Below are 12171 nucleotides of genomic sequence, written 5' to 3' on the forward strand. Positions count from 1 at the left end.
TGCCGCGATCAAGTACAACTGGAGTGATCATGCACTTCGTGTGCGCGATGGCGATTATAAGGTGTTTCGCCGATTTCTGCGGCGCAGCCTGACGCACTTTCACGACCAAGAACAGGCCGATGCCTTGTTTCTCGACTACAGGACTGCTCGCCGTTGTTGCCAGCAAAACGCACAGCAAGCGCAAACACGAGCACGAAGGCGCGCCAAAAAGCAAACCAGCTCACCGTACAGTCCTACCACCCCGAACCCGATTGACGGTGCCGACCCCGCTACTTCCATGTCCAGCAATCCCAGGCCCGCCGCGCGCTCAAGAGCTTCCAGTGCCCGAACCGCGCATACACGCACCTCCACTTCTCGTTCTAGTCCCGTGCCTTCGTCATCCTCCTCTCGATCTTTGCGCACCCGGTCCAAGCCCAAAGAGAGCTCTTCGGCCGATCGCCTAGCCCTGACTCGGAAAGCCATGATGCTGCACAACAATCATGACAACAATATTGCACGCACCCGCGATATTGTGCCGCAAGGCTCCGAGTCACGTTTTGAACTGCTCACCACGGCATTCTTCCCCTTCCCCGCTGACAACTTTGGCTAGCCCCGTGCTTGCAGTTTCCGTCAGTGGTCGATGCTGCAGCCGCAACACGTATTTTTCTCATCTTCTTTGGCTTCTGCCTCTGCTTCTCTCTCTCTCTCTCTCTCTTTCTCTCTCTCTTCGACCTGCCGTTCTTGCCGCCCCTACGTAACGAGAGAAAAGTTTGGTGCAGCCCCTCGAACAGCTTTTCAAGTATGGACGCTCTTCGCACACTGTTTCAAACGAATCTTGGCCTTCTTAGCTAGACTGGCTGGACCTGATGAACTCAAATGCATCCGCCAGAGAATAAAATATCGAGATGCTTGAGTTTTAATTTTTTTTTTGTTCATCATACTTTTCGTTATAGCTTTCCCCTTGAGTTCTTTTTCCTTCTCCACTTCACTTTGATTTTGATCAGTCTCGGAAATCGAGTAATTCCTTCACATGTGGGCCTGGACAGAGCGATCAGAGAGATAGAGGAGGTGAAGGTTGGAAAAAGTGAATGGGCGACAGAGGTGATATTATCAAGAGGAAGGAATTGTCTGACGTCGACGAGGTGTGAAGGAGGAATAAAACTGGTGACTCCATGTAATTGCTTGCTGAAAGTTGAATCAAGATCCTAAAGTCACAAGTGAGCCACAAGGAGCAGATGGCGACTGAACGTGTAAGCTTTCAAAGCGGAGACCATGATTTTGGTTGGCAGGCCAAGTGATTCCCGCCCTGACAAACTTGAAATCAGAAATCAATTACATTCGAGTGTCTCTTATTTCTGAGCTTTCTAAGCCACGTCCGGCCAAACGGTCAACGGGCGAGGAAAACTTGCTAATCGGCGGAACCATTTGGGTAGTTGGGATGAGCCTTCTTGACTTGATCAATAGCATTGTCCGAGGGTGCGTGCGTAAACGCCGGGCCCGCCGAGTAAGGGTCCATGTTAGCTTGCGTTCCAGACACGGCTAGCATTGATGGCCAAAATGGTGGGGCCGCCTGCACAAATTTGGGCTGGCCCACAGGGGTCGGGCCCGCCCCACTCATCTGTGGCGCCAAATGTGGGTAACCATAACCTGGTTGGAACGCGGGCGGTATGCCTTGCAACGACGCATGGCCCAGCGGCATGGGGGCACCGTGATTCTGTTGTCCATGCAGGTGGTACATGGCTGGCATGGTGGGCATTTGTTGGAGAAACGTGGCATTTGTCGGCATGTTGTGGTTGCGTGGCGAGCCACCAGCGGGCTCCACAGACCCCATAATGTGTTGGTTCTCGTGCTGCACCACTGCTACAAAGGTGGGAAATCGCTGCCCGCAGAGGCGGCAAGCGTGAGATCCCAGGCCATGTGAGTTGTTGCGAACATGATTGCCTCCGTCGTTCTGCTTGGATAGTTTATGCATGATCAGGTGCTGCTCCAAACTGCGCTGTTTGCGAAACGTCTTGCTACAGGTCGCGACGGGGCACACAAAGGAACCCTCTTCAACATGCGTTCGAAGATGCAGACTGAGTTGATCCTATTGGCAAAGCAAGCAAGGATAGTTGGTTGAAAAGTGGGTGCAGTTGGCCAGCGATCAAGCAGACCCTACATTGGCCAGTCAAACAGACCTTGCGGTAGAAATCCCGGCCACAAATGCCGCAGCGAAAATCGTATTTCTCTGCGTGGGATTTGAGATGCCTAAGGCCGTGTTCAGGGCCGCGCGACGTTAGCTTGGTTGCACCAAGAAGGATACAAAAGAGCATTGAGAGCAAAAACACACCGATTCAAGTGGGATTTGCGCTGGTAGCTGCGCGAGCACACAGGGCACACGTAGCGACCTGTATCATCAACCACAGACTGGGAGGCGTTGGTACCAGGAGCCTGGGAGCCCGAGTCTTGGATATCGCTAGAGTTGTGACTGCTGGTGCCATCACCGTGCTCTTCTCGGCCATTGCTGCCTGAGTGACTGCTTTCTTGATCACTGTTTTCCTCGCTGCCCCGCCCACTTTGACTCGTCGACTGAACGAGGCTCTGTCCCCCGCTCGGTAGACTGCTGCTGGTGTTGCTATGTTGATGGCTGCGTGTGTCACCCGAGCTACCTGTGCCGCTGCCGGTTCCGCTTTCGCTGGTGACGCGTTGGCTCGAGGTGTTGGTGGACGTGGTCTGATCGTTGCCGCTGCTCGAGTCGTCCTTGGTGGTATCTGTGTTGTCACCTATACCAGGTAGGTTATTTGGACGAGGCAGCTTGCTGGAAACTCGGGCCTGCTGCGGGCTTGCATGGGCGTGGTCCAACGGCGGCGTGGAACTGTGCTGGTATGACGTTGAAGATGAATCCTTGGTCTGATCGCCAGTTTCTGAACTATTGCTTGATGTATTTTCCGGTGTCACGCGAACATGGACGCCATTGGTACCATGTGGATTGTGCTCGAGACTGGTACTTCGTGTAGCGCGGTGATGGCGAATGAGGGCATCTCCACTGTCACTTGAGTTGTTGCCACTGCCGCTGCGGTCCTCGTGGCTACCACTGCGGTCTGTGACACTGCTGCCACTGTGAAGGCTGCTTGAGTCTTGATTGCTGCCGCGCAAGCTGCTGCTGTTCGTCCCACTTGGCGCCGCACCAGGTCGCGTCTTGCCAACGCGAGGCCGATCAGAGCCTGATCCTGACCCAGACCCTGAGCCAACACCAGACCCCGAGCCCGAACCAAAGTTGGTAACCGTGCCCGTGCCCGAGCCCGAGCCTGAGCCTGAACCAAAGTTGGTACCGGATCCCGAGGGAAAGGTGTTGGCGCTATCATCCTTGGCACTTTGCGACGAGATGGAGCTGTCCGGCTGCGCATTGAAGAGGCTGGGTTCGAACACCAAGTCTGTTTGCGTTCCGCGGGAAACGACAGGTCGATTGCTGCGATGCGAATCACTGGAGTTGGACCCGTTTTCCGTTGAATGTGAGCTTGAAGACTCGTCACTTTCTAGCTGATGAATGTCACCGCCTACCAGCAAAGTGAGCGAGGAAACTGGTGATTCAATGTTTAAAAGTCGCCCAAACATGTAACAGCGCCTTGCGAGATTAAAAAAAAATAAGAATGATAATAATAATCCAGGCAAAGCATAAACTGACTCGTGTCGGTTTCGTTGGAGTTGGAGCCAGCAGGTCTTTTGATTGGCGGGTTAACTAGAGGGGTGGCACACGTGAGCGCGAACCGTCGATTAAGGTCCCCATGAAAGAGCAAGGGTGCGTGTTGGTAACGAGCACAAAGAAGCAACAGGGGGGGGGGGGGGGGGGAAGCAAGAAAAAGAAGGATGAAGCGTTGTGGGAGCTGACAATGTTTTCCCCAACAGCGCGTCGGGCATTCGACGTACAAGATGGGATGGAGGTATGTCTTGCCGGCAATGAGACTAGGCTTGCAGTGGTCACGACTGGCATGGCCAAAGTTGTAGGCGGACATTGCAAAGGGGAGACGGAGGTGGCAGCTAACACAGTCTTGGCGCGCTTGGCGGGTCCCTCAGGACTTGACATGAGGACGGTTGTTACACAAACACAGCGCGCGCGTGGATGGCGTGCTGCTAAGTGCTAATGGGCCGATGCAAAGTCCAGGATGGTTGTGCGCGGCACAAGGACGCGCCACGCCAGTTGAGAGGGTGATGAAGTTGGGCCGTAAGTCCAAAGGAGTGGGCCACCAAAGGCGGTAACGGGATGGTGGCAGAGTGAGAAAAGGAGAAAGGTTGACGATGCCAATTGCTCATCAACAGCGCCTGTGAACGGGAAGGTGTGCAAACGAACAGCTCTTCGCTGCCGTTGCCGAAGCGCGGGTCAACCCTTTTTACAAAGGGATTTGCTGAGCCCACTGTCGTCAGAGTTTACCGACAAACAACCAGGATGGCCACAAGGGCTCAAATCGCGGGGCGGAGGTTGTGATGTGACGATAAAGGTTAAGAAGTTGAGGAGCGATGCCAAACGAGATGGGTTCAGGCCGTCAAGAAATCGTGCAGATGAAAGCGAGTAGATGGAAGACGGGCGAGGGAAGAAATTGGCAGCCACAGCTGTCAAGTTGAAGCGCCAAGAGGAAAGAGGCAGAAGGGGAAGCAGGCGGCCAAACGCATTGGCACGTCCCAATGGCATCGCGCTGAGGCTCAAAGGTGGTAACGCGCTTTTGGTGCATCCCGGATGCCCTCCCCATGACCGTCGCCATGTCAGCGGTAATGGATCCTGAGGCAAGAGCCGGCATGGCCCACCTCAGGTTGCACCGGCCATCCGACATGACTGTCGCACAAGGTTTTGGAAGAAAATGCCAGTGGTGCGGGCCAACTGGCTGCCATTTCGCTTGATCCCCATTACCTTCCCCATTACCCTTCCCCATGCCGGACATCCTTGGGAGGATAGTTTCAGTGATGGGATAGTGTGATTGTGATCACAATTTAAACCTCTGGCGTCGAGAAAGATGACCTCCCAACAGAAATCGAGGGTAACACTGTCATCAGGAGTGTGGTGTGCGATAGAGACGAGACCACAGAGAAAGAGACAGAGACAATGAGACAAAGAAAGAGACACAGACAGAGGAAGAGACTCAGACTCAGACTCAGACTCATACTCAAACTCAGATACTAGACTCAGACACACACTCAGACACAGACACACACTCAGACACAGACACAGGCACAGGCACAGACACAGACACAGACACAGACACAGACACAGGCACAGACACAGATACAGAGACAGACACAGACACAGATACAGAGACAGACACAGGATACAGACACAGACACAGATACAGAGACAGACACAGATACAGAGACAGATAAGACACAGGACACAGACACAGATAAGACACAGACACAGACTCGCTAGACACAGACTCAGACACAAAAGATCGATCACGCGCTTGAATGGAGAAACTCATGAAGAGAGAAGATCCCACGCTTGAAGTTCTTTTGGGGTAAAAAAATTGAACCAAAGAGAACCCCTTGCAAAAAGGGGTTCCATTGCGGGCTGTAGAGGATGAACTCGGCTGCTGAGTACGTAACTTTAAGGATGCCAGCTGGTGATATTGGGTGACATTACGACAACAATCAACGAAATCAATTCACATGCATCCGGATGTGTGTCCAATAAACAAGCAAAAGCAAGCGGCTGTGCCTTTCCTCAAGGCCAAGTCAGGTCCACGCATAGAGTGCAGGATTTCAAACGGCTCTCATCAGCCAAACGCGTGCAGAAAAAAAAAAGGGTAGGTCGCTTAGCTACCATCTCGCTGTGTTCCAGTTTTTGACCGAGGCGACAGGTAGAGCGAATTATTGCACAGACTCTGTGTGAAAGGCGTGGACTCGCTTAGAGGCGCCACCCGCAAACAATGCCGATGGCGTCCAGGTCAGTGCCAGCATGCGATATGAATCAACACGCTCCGTTCCACGCGGCACCTCGGCTGCTGGTACGCGCAAGTTGTGCAGAGGCATTCGGGTGCTGCAAAGGTGTGCATGCGACAAGATGCGGTGAGGGCAGCAACAAGGTAGTAAGGGTCCACAATAGCTCGGCCTGTTTGAGCGCCTGGGCATACGAAATCCCATCGGTCCCCACGCTCAACCAATACTCTAAAATGGCACCCAGTCCTGTCGACCAAACCCATACGCGACGGCATGCATACCTGCGACGGTCCCAGATTTTAATGGGGTAGGCCATTTCAAGATTGACAATGGCCTCGTCGCCGCACACGGCCACCTGCAGCCACGTAGTGGAGAGGAGAGGAGTGAAGTGGAGAGGGTGGCAGGATGCCAGTGTCCAGTGAGCAGGCCCAAGACATGGAAAACGGTTGGGAGCCGTTGCTTCACAAAGCGGGGCCCATCATAAAACAAAATTGAAACAAATACAAGAGAAGGGTGTTCTGCAGCAACAAGAATGTAAAAAGTATTTCCCACCTGGTAGGCGTTGGTAGGATTAAAAGCAACGGCGTGGGCCGGGCCAGTAAAACTGCGCAGCACTGTTGTACCCGACGTGCCTCCCGCCGTTCGGAAATCGTAGAGGCGTGCAGCACCGTCCACGTCGGCCGTGGCCACCGTCAGATGCTCCGCGTTGCCTTGATGCACGGCCACGCCATGGCCAGTTTTGGCGCCAACCTGTGTCATCTTGAGCTTGCCTGCCTCAACATCCCACTGACGCACAGCGTGGTCACCGCCAACGCTGCAGCAAATAAACATTAGATAGTGGGATACGAAATGGTTCCATCGAGAGTGGCAGACAATGGTGGGAAAAAAAGAGCCAAGCCAAGATGCCAGTTGTGGCCCCCTCGAGGAAAATTAGAACACGACAACCTCTAGGGCCCTAGCTCTTTGGAACGCCCTACGCGTACCTGTACAAGGTGTCGACTGAGGCCCATGCCATGTCATGGACAACGCTTCCAGAGCCATGAAGATGGCCCAGTGGAGCCTTGAGCTGAACTTCGTTGTACAAGCTATCCACCTTGCGACGCTTGTTGCCCGGCGCTGAGTCCAAATCATCAGCATCTGGCACTACGGGTGGGTGGACATAGTCTTTGGGGTGAGACTCATCGAGTTCACCCTCAAGAATTGTTGACACGCCCAACGACATTCCCTCCCAGCTCAAGTGGCCACTGTGGGTTCTCGAAGGCAAGCCTGCGCTTTAAAGTAACAGAGCCCACGTACCACAAGACCAGAGAAAAATTTCGTGGTCCCAGCTTCCTGAGGCCACAATGTTGCCAGTTGGCTGCGCTGCCACGCACTGCACGGTGCCACGATGGCCCAGCCCCACCAACACACTACACAAAGGAGGAATGGGTGCCAAGCATTCAACAGGAAGAACGAGTGACGTTTCGACGCCAATGAGTGATGGGGCTTTACATCCCCAAGTCCTGACCGCGACGACGCAAAGACAGAAGAAATGCCTAACAGACCGTGACTCAGTTTCGCGATGCTGCCATATCCGCACGGCCTGGTCCATGCCACCCGTTGCCACATCGACACCTAGCATACACACACGGAATGGGAAGAGGGTGGGGTGAATTCAAACATGCGGCACATTCGTGGGTAGAGAGAAAAGAGGTTGGGGCGAAACGTGAGGTTTGTGTGTGGCAGAGAAGGAAGGAGCTGTGACCAGGCTATGACCAAATACGCACTCTCGCTATGATCTGTTGTGATGAAATCAACACCCAGCACGGGACGGGTGTGACCCTGCAACACACGCTCGCACTCGGTGCGCTTAGGCAGCCAGAGGCGCCCTGGTTCACGTCGAGGGCACATGCCGGCGGTGAGGTGCAGTTCAGCATTGTTAGATGGGAAAAAACCAAAAAATGTCAGGACCTCGTGCTTACCATGGTGATCATAGCTGGCCGTGGCTAGCCATTCCTGGCCGTTGACGCTGGTGCTTGCCAAGCCACCCACCCAATCCTCGTGGGGCATGGAAGGCCCGGGCTGGGGCGGGGGCATGGCCAGCGTGTACTCGACCTTGATGATGGCTTCCTTTGGACGTGTGGCCACAGCGGGGAATGGGAGGATGGCAAGACACAGAAGGGCGCATATTTGAGAACAGATTGTGTGCAAAAAACTTGTTTGAAGGGGTTGCAAGCGCAGCCAAGGGCTGACGTACGGCGCCATCTTTCTGTGACTGAAGGACATGATCGAGCAGAGAGGAACGCAAATATTCATGTTCGATCAAAAAATCAAAGGGTTTGGGTGGATCTAGCCGCGGGCGCAACATAAACACAGGGTCAGCATCACGGCCACGGATAGAGTGCGCCGACACGCTTGGCAAGCATGCTGGTCTGTGCACTCTCGGGCCCGAATCCCCTGGGCGTGTGTGTCGAGTGCTTCATGTTCGAGCCTCGACTACTCGTGCTGGACGAATGCGGGCGAGGTAAGGGGCGGTGGACCAAGGAACACACCAAGATCGAGCATGGAGTTGATCAGTGAGCTCAGGCCGCGACGCCGCAAGTTTGCCGGGACTGCAATCGGGGCCGACGTCACCACATAGCTGTTGGAGAACCGGGGACATGAGTGAGACAAGCACGCAATGCACGCGCGTGGGTTACACTTTTTTTATGCAAAGGAAGAAAAGGAAGACGTACCGCTTGGGCAGGGTGGTGAATAGGCTGATACGCAGCTCTTGACCCGTCTCGTCAGCGGAAGCCATCTTGTGTGGGTGCGGTCTGAAACCAAAAGACTCGTTGGCTGCCGTCGCACCGAGCCACAAACCCCGTTCTCAACGCAGCAGCCTGCACACGTGTTTCCAAAAGAGGGAGAGAGAGAGCAAAAGCGAGAGAGAGCAAAAGAGAGAGAGAGAGAGAAAAGGAGGTAAAATTATCTGACAAATGACATTCTCATAGTCTGACAAATGACATTCTACGATCGTCTCGAATTCGCCAGCGGCTCACTCGACTGGTTTGTTTGTCTTCGCTCGTGGTCATTATGAGAATGTGCGGGCCGCAGTACAACGAAGGTTTGAATCGTCAAAGGGCCGACTACCCGAGCAAAAGACACTCCCCTTCCTGCCTCCTGACGTGATAACATGAGCTGGTTGTGGAACTGGGTTGGTCGGGGTCAGTCTCATTTCGATTGGTAGCAGCGCCATGTATTTGCTGACGATGAAGAGCATCGACATGTTGTTATTTTGGCCGCCTGCGCGTCGGTCTGCGGACGTCCATGGTGTCGGCCATGTGATCGGATCTTCGGGCGAGTCATGGTAGGCATGGTCAGCAGCGACTGCAACGTTCACATTTTCAAACACCGTCAGGTTAGGTGTCGAGCTCTCGTTAACAACGCTTTTGCTCAAGATCTCTCGAGCATCAGATAAAGCAGCAAAGATCATGCATCACCAATGTCAACCCTCATAGCATCACTTAGTCCCTCCCTCTGCCCGCTCTTTGCAGTGTCCATTGCCTGTCCCTTGATCCATTGATCAATGCCATTGATCAATGGATTGCTCAACCAATGGTGCAAGCCACTGCTCCCCCCAAAAACAAACAAAACAAAAAATCAATAAAATTAGGTAAAACTCGCGAATAATGCAGTTTATGTCGGAGATCATTTGTTAATGCTTATATATCAAAGCACGTCGACTAAAGTTGTTGTCGCTAACTTGGGAGTTATTGTCGAGACGATTGCCAGTCACAACAGTACGTCGTTTTTTTCATCATTTTCCATCGGCACGTGATAGGTAGAAAAGGGCAGCGGCATGGTCCCGCACTGGCGGTGTGGATGGGATTTGGGAAGAAACGAGGGCGTGTGCTGCGGCGACAACTCTCACAAGTCATCGGGTCTTCTTGAACGCGTCCTGCCACTGTTTCCTTTCCCTTTCAACCATAGGCTCGCTTGAAGATTGCATCTGTCACCATGCAGCGCGTTTCGAGCCTCTTTGCGATCGCCGCGGCCCTGGTCAGCGTGTCGGCAGCGGCGCAGGACAGCGATGTCGTGTACTTCAACTCGGATTCCGTGTCTGCCGTTCTCTTGGGTGACTGGGGAGGGTGAGTTCCGCCGCTGATGGTGCCGCGCCGGCCCGATGCCATGTCAGCTTGGTCCTCCCGCCTCACTGCACGTGAACAAACGATCTGGTGTCTGGGTCAATGCTTCTCAGTCAAGATGCCGCTCCCTATGCCGAAGTTGGACAGCTCGCCACCGTTCCCGGCCTCACCGCTGTTGTGACCCAAGTGAATGCGCAACTTGCCCTTCTGCTTGGCGGTGAGCCCGCTTCGCTTGGCTTGGCTTGGCTTGGCTCAGGATCCGAACGTGAATGGGCTTCCACCAGCCTTTGTCGCCCACTCCATCTGCTCAACTGGCTCCTCTACACTTGCTTGGCCGTGTTTATTTTGCATCGCTAGACAATTTTTATTCGTCGGGCATTCACAGTGATGAACATGATGCTCGTTTCGTGGAGACCTTTGAGCAAGTGTACAACAGCAGCGTGCTTGAGGCTATTCCCTACTACGTGGTACGGTCACTCGGTTGGGTGTTCGAGGGGGCCCCAGCTGTCGTTCATGATTCGTCTCTCTGCTCTCTTCGCCCGTAGATTGCTGGTAATCATGATCACAAGGGCAATGTGTCGGCTCAAATCGCCTACTCCCAAGTCAGTGCCTTCAGTGGCTTTACCGACTGCCCTGGCGATCAAGTAGTCACTATGCGCGCCTCCATGTGATGCTCATGTGATGCTCATGCACGCACACTGCTTGCCGCCCGTGTCAGTTGAGCTCTCGCTGGCATTTTGACGATTATTACTACAAGAAAAGCTTTGTTTTCTCCCCATCCTCCGAGCGCAACATGACCATTGACATCATCTTCATCGACACGGTGCTGCTGGCAGGCAACTCGGATGACCTTGAAGACAAGGTCAGCATGACTACGGCCCCCTTGCACACACTCATGCACACTCATGCGCACTCATGCACTGATTAATTGCACTTTTGTCGGACTTTTGTCTGTCTGTTACAGTTTGGTACCTTGCCTGGCCCGATCGATGCCGACTGGGCTGAAACTCAATGGTCATGGATTCAGGCCTCGCTGCGTGACAGCACGGCTGACTACCTGTTTACGGCTGGTCACTATCCCGTGAGTTGGATTTTACTGCCCTCTGCCTTGCCGTTTGTCTCGCCGCCGGGCGTCAGACCATGCCATGGCATGGTTATTCTCCCGACGGTCCGAGCGAATCGCGGCTCAAAGTTGATCTCATCCGCCTTGTCGTCATCCGGGCCTCAGGTATGGAGTGGCTGCAGCCATGGTCCGACCGACATCTTGGTGGACCGCCTCAAGCCCATGCTGGAGCAGTACGGCGTACGTTGCTTGGCTCAATCGGCGTTCATCAGAGCCTTTTCATTCTCTTCTCCAAGCTTCCGCATGCTCATCTTGTGCCATGCGCGCTCACACAGGCCACCGGCCACTTGTCCGGACACGACCATTGTCTGGAATATATCGATGAGGGTCTGGGCCCCGTTTATCCTCTCTCTGGCGCTGGAGACAACTGCTGGTGCGTGCGTACACAACATCACGTTCATGTACTCGTGAGCCATGCCCAACTTGCTTTTGGTGCTCTGGAGAAAGCGGGGGGGTATTGTGTGCCTTGAGGGAGTTGCTCACGTGCTGCTGGTTTTTTTGGTGGTTGCGCATACTGGATGCCAGCTATGACAACACCAATGCCGACAAGGTACCTGAAGGTGCTATGAAGTTTGCCATCTGGAATGATGGCACGGGCAGTCCCATCGAGGGCGGTTTTGCCATCATGACCGCGAATGCTACGGAAGTTGTCTTTGAGTACTTTGCCGCCAACGCCACTCGCCTGTGAGTATTACAACCCCAATCAACTGCTCTCTCGAGTCAACGACGAGCGTCGTTCAAGTGCCATCTCGTCCGGCCTCATTGCATTCTGGCTCATCCGGGGTGTAGGTTTACGTCAAACCCTGTCAAGCCTCGCACTCATTAATGGGCATTGTCGACGCCTGGCTTTTTTCCATGGACCAGGCGCAATGCTAAAGCGGATTGTGGCTTGTTACTTTTGTTCCCTCTCTCCCTGCCTCTTTGGGGAGATCGTTGCTGTTTGTGTCATCATCTGTTGGACGCGCTTTGTATTCGGGTTTGCCAACGATGCGAAAACTTTCAGTTGAGTGAGACAGACACAACTGTCAGATTTGTCAGCATTTTATGTACGATGTGAGA

The 12171-nt window shown here is 53.8% G+C and overlaps 3 protein-coding genes across 3 annotated transcripts; 1 reads left to right on the forward strand and 2 right to left on the reverse strand.

Moving 5' to 3' along the window:
- Window positions 1-1387: 1387 nt before the first annotated feature.
- MONBRDRAFT_30763 (uncharacterized protein) lies at window positions 1388-4042 on the reverse strand (the record flags this gene model as incomplete). Its single annotated transcript, XM_001742508.1, has 5 exons — window positions 1388-2065; window positions 2157-2226; window positions 2309-3515; window positions 3644-3697; window positions 3886-4042. The coding sequence occupies 5 exons, from the start codon at window positions 4040-4042 to the stop codon at window positions 1388-1390; spliced, it is 2166 nt and encodes a 721-aa protein (XP_001742560.1).
- A 1548-nt stretch (window positions 4043-5590) lies between these two features.
- MONBRDRAFT_30764 (uncharacterized protein) lies at window positions 5591-8760 on the reverse strand. Its single transcript, XM_001742509.1, has 11 exons — window positions 8598-8760; window positions 8415-8503; window positions 8120-8211; window positions 7845-7992; window positions 7650-7751; window positions 7428-7497; window positions 7180-7292; window positions 6867-7026; window positions 6436-6697; window positions 6165-6238; window positions 5591-5983 (listed from the first exon to the last, which is right to left on the reverse strand). Exons 1-11 carry the CDS (start codon window positions 8660-8662, stop codon window positions 5815-5817), a joined length of 1344 nt encoding a protein of 447 aa, XP_001742561.1. The 5' UTR covers window positions 8663-8760; the 3' UTR covers window positions 5591-5814.
- Window positions 8761-9830: 1070 nt separating this feature from the next.
- MONBRDRAFT_30765 (uncharacterized protein) lies at window positions 9831-12130 on the forward strand. Its single transcript, XM_001742054.1, has 10 exons — window positions 9831-9992; window positions 10103-10206; window positions 10347-10456; window positions 10535-10591; window positions 10708-10851; window positions 10954-11070; window positions 11218-11292; window positions 11388-11485; window positions 11638-11796; window positions 11902-12130. Exons 1-10 carry the CDS (start codon window positions 9862-9864, stop codon window positions 11936-11938), a joined length of 1032 nt encoding a protein of 343 aa, XP_001742106.1. The 5' UTR covers window positions 9831-9861; the 3' UTR covers window positions 11939-12130.
- The last annotated feature ends 41 nt before the right edge of the window (window positions 12131-12171 follow it).

This window comes from Monosiga brevicollis, genomic scaffold, assembly GCF_000002865.3.
Source record: "Monosiga brevicollis MX1 MONBRscaffold_2 genomic scaffold, whole genome shotgun sequence".
NCBI classification, from domain to species: Eukaryota; class Choanoflagellata; order Craspedida; family Salpingoecidae; genus Monosiga; species Monosiga brevicollis.

Coding starts and splice junctions, on each gene's coding strand:
- MONBRDRAFT_30764 (XM_001742509.1), bottom strand. CDS start 8,662: ATGGCTTCCGCTGACGAGACGGGTCAAGAGCTGCGTATCAGCCTATTC. Junction 7,752..7,844: donor GGCCAGCTATGATCACCATG/GTAAGCACGAGG, acceptor GACGTGAACCAG/GGCGCCTCTGGCTGCCTAAG. Junction 6,698..6,866: donor TCAGTCGACACCTTGTACAG/GTACGCGTAGGG, acceptor TATTTGCTGCAG/CGTTGGCGGTGACCACGCTG.
- MONBRDRAFT_30765 (XM_001742054.1), top strand. CDS start 9,862: ATGCAGCGCGTTTCGAGCCTCTTTGCGATCGCCGCGGCCCTGGTCAGC. Junction 10,457..10,534: donor AGGCTATTCCCTACTACGTG/GTACGGTCACTC, acceptor CTTCGCCCGTAG/ATTGCTGGTAATCATGATCA. Junction 10,592..10,707: donor CTCAAATCGCCTACTCCCAA/GTCAGTGCCTTC, acceptor CGCCCGTGTCAG/TTGAGCTCTCGCTGGCATTT.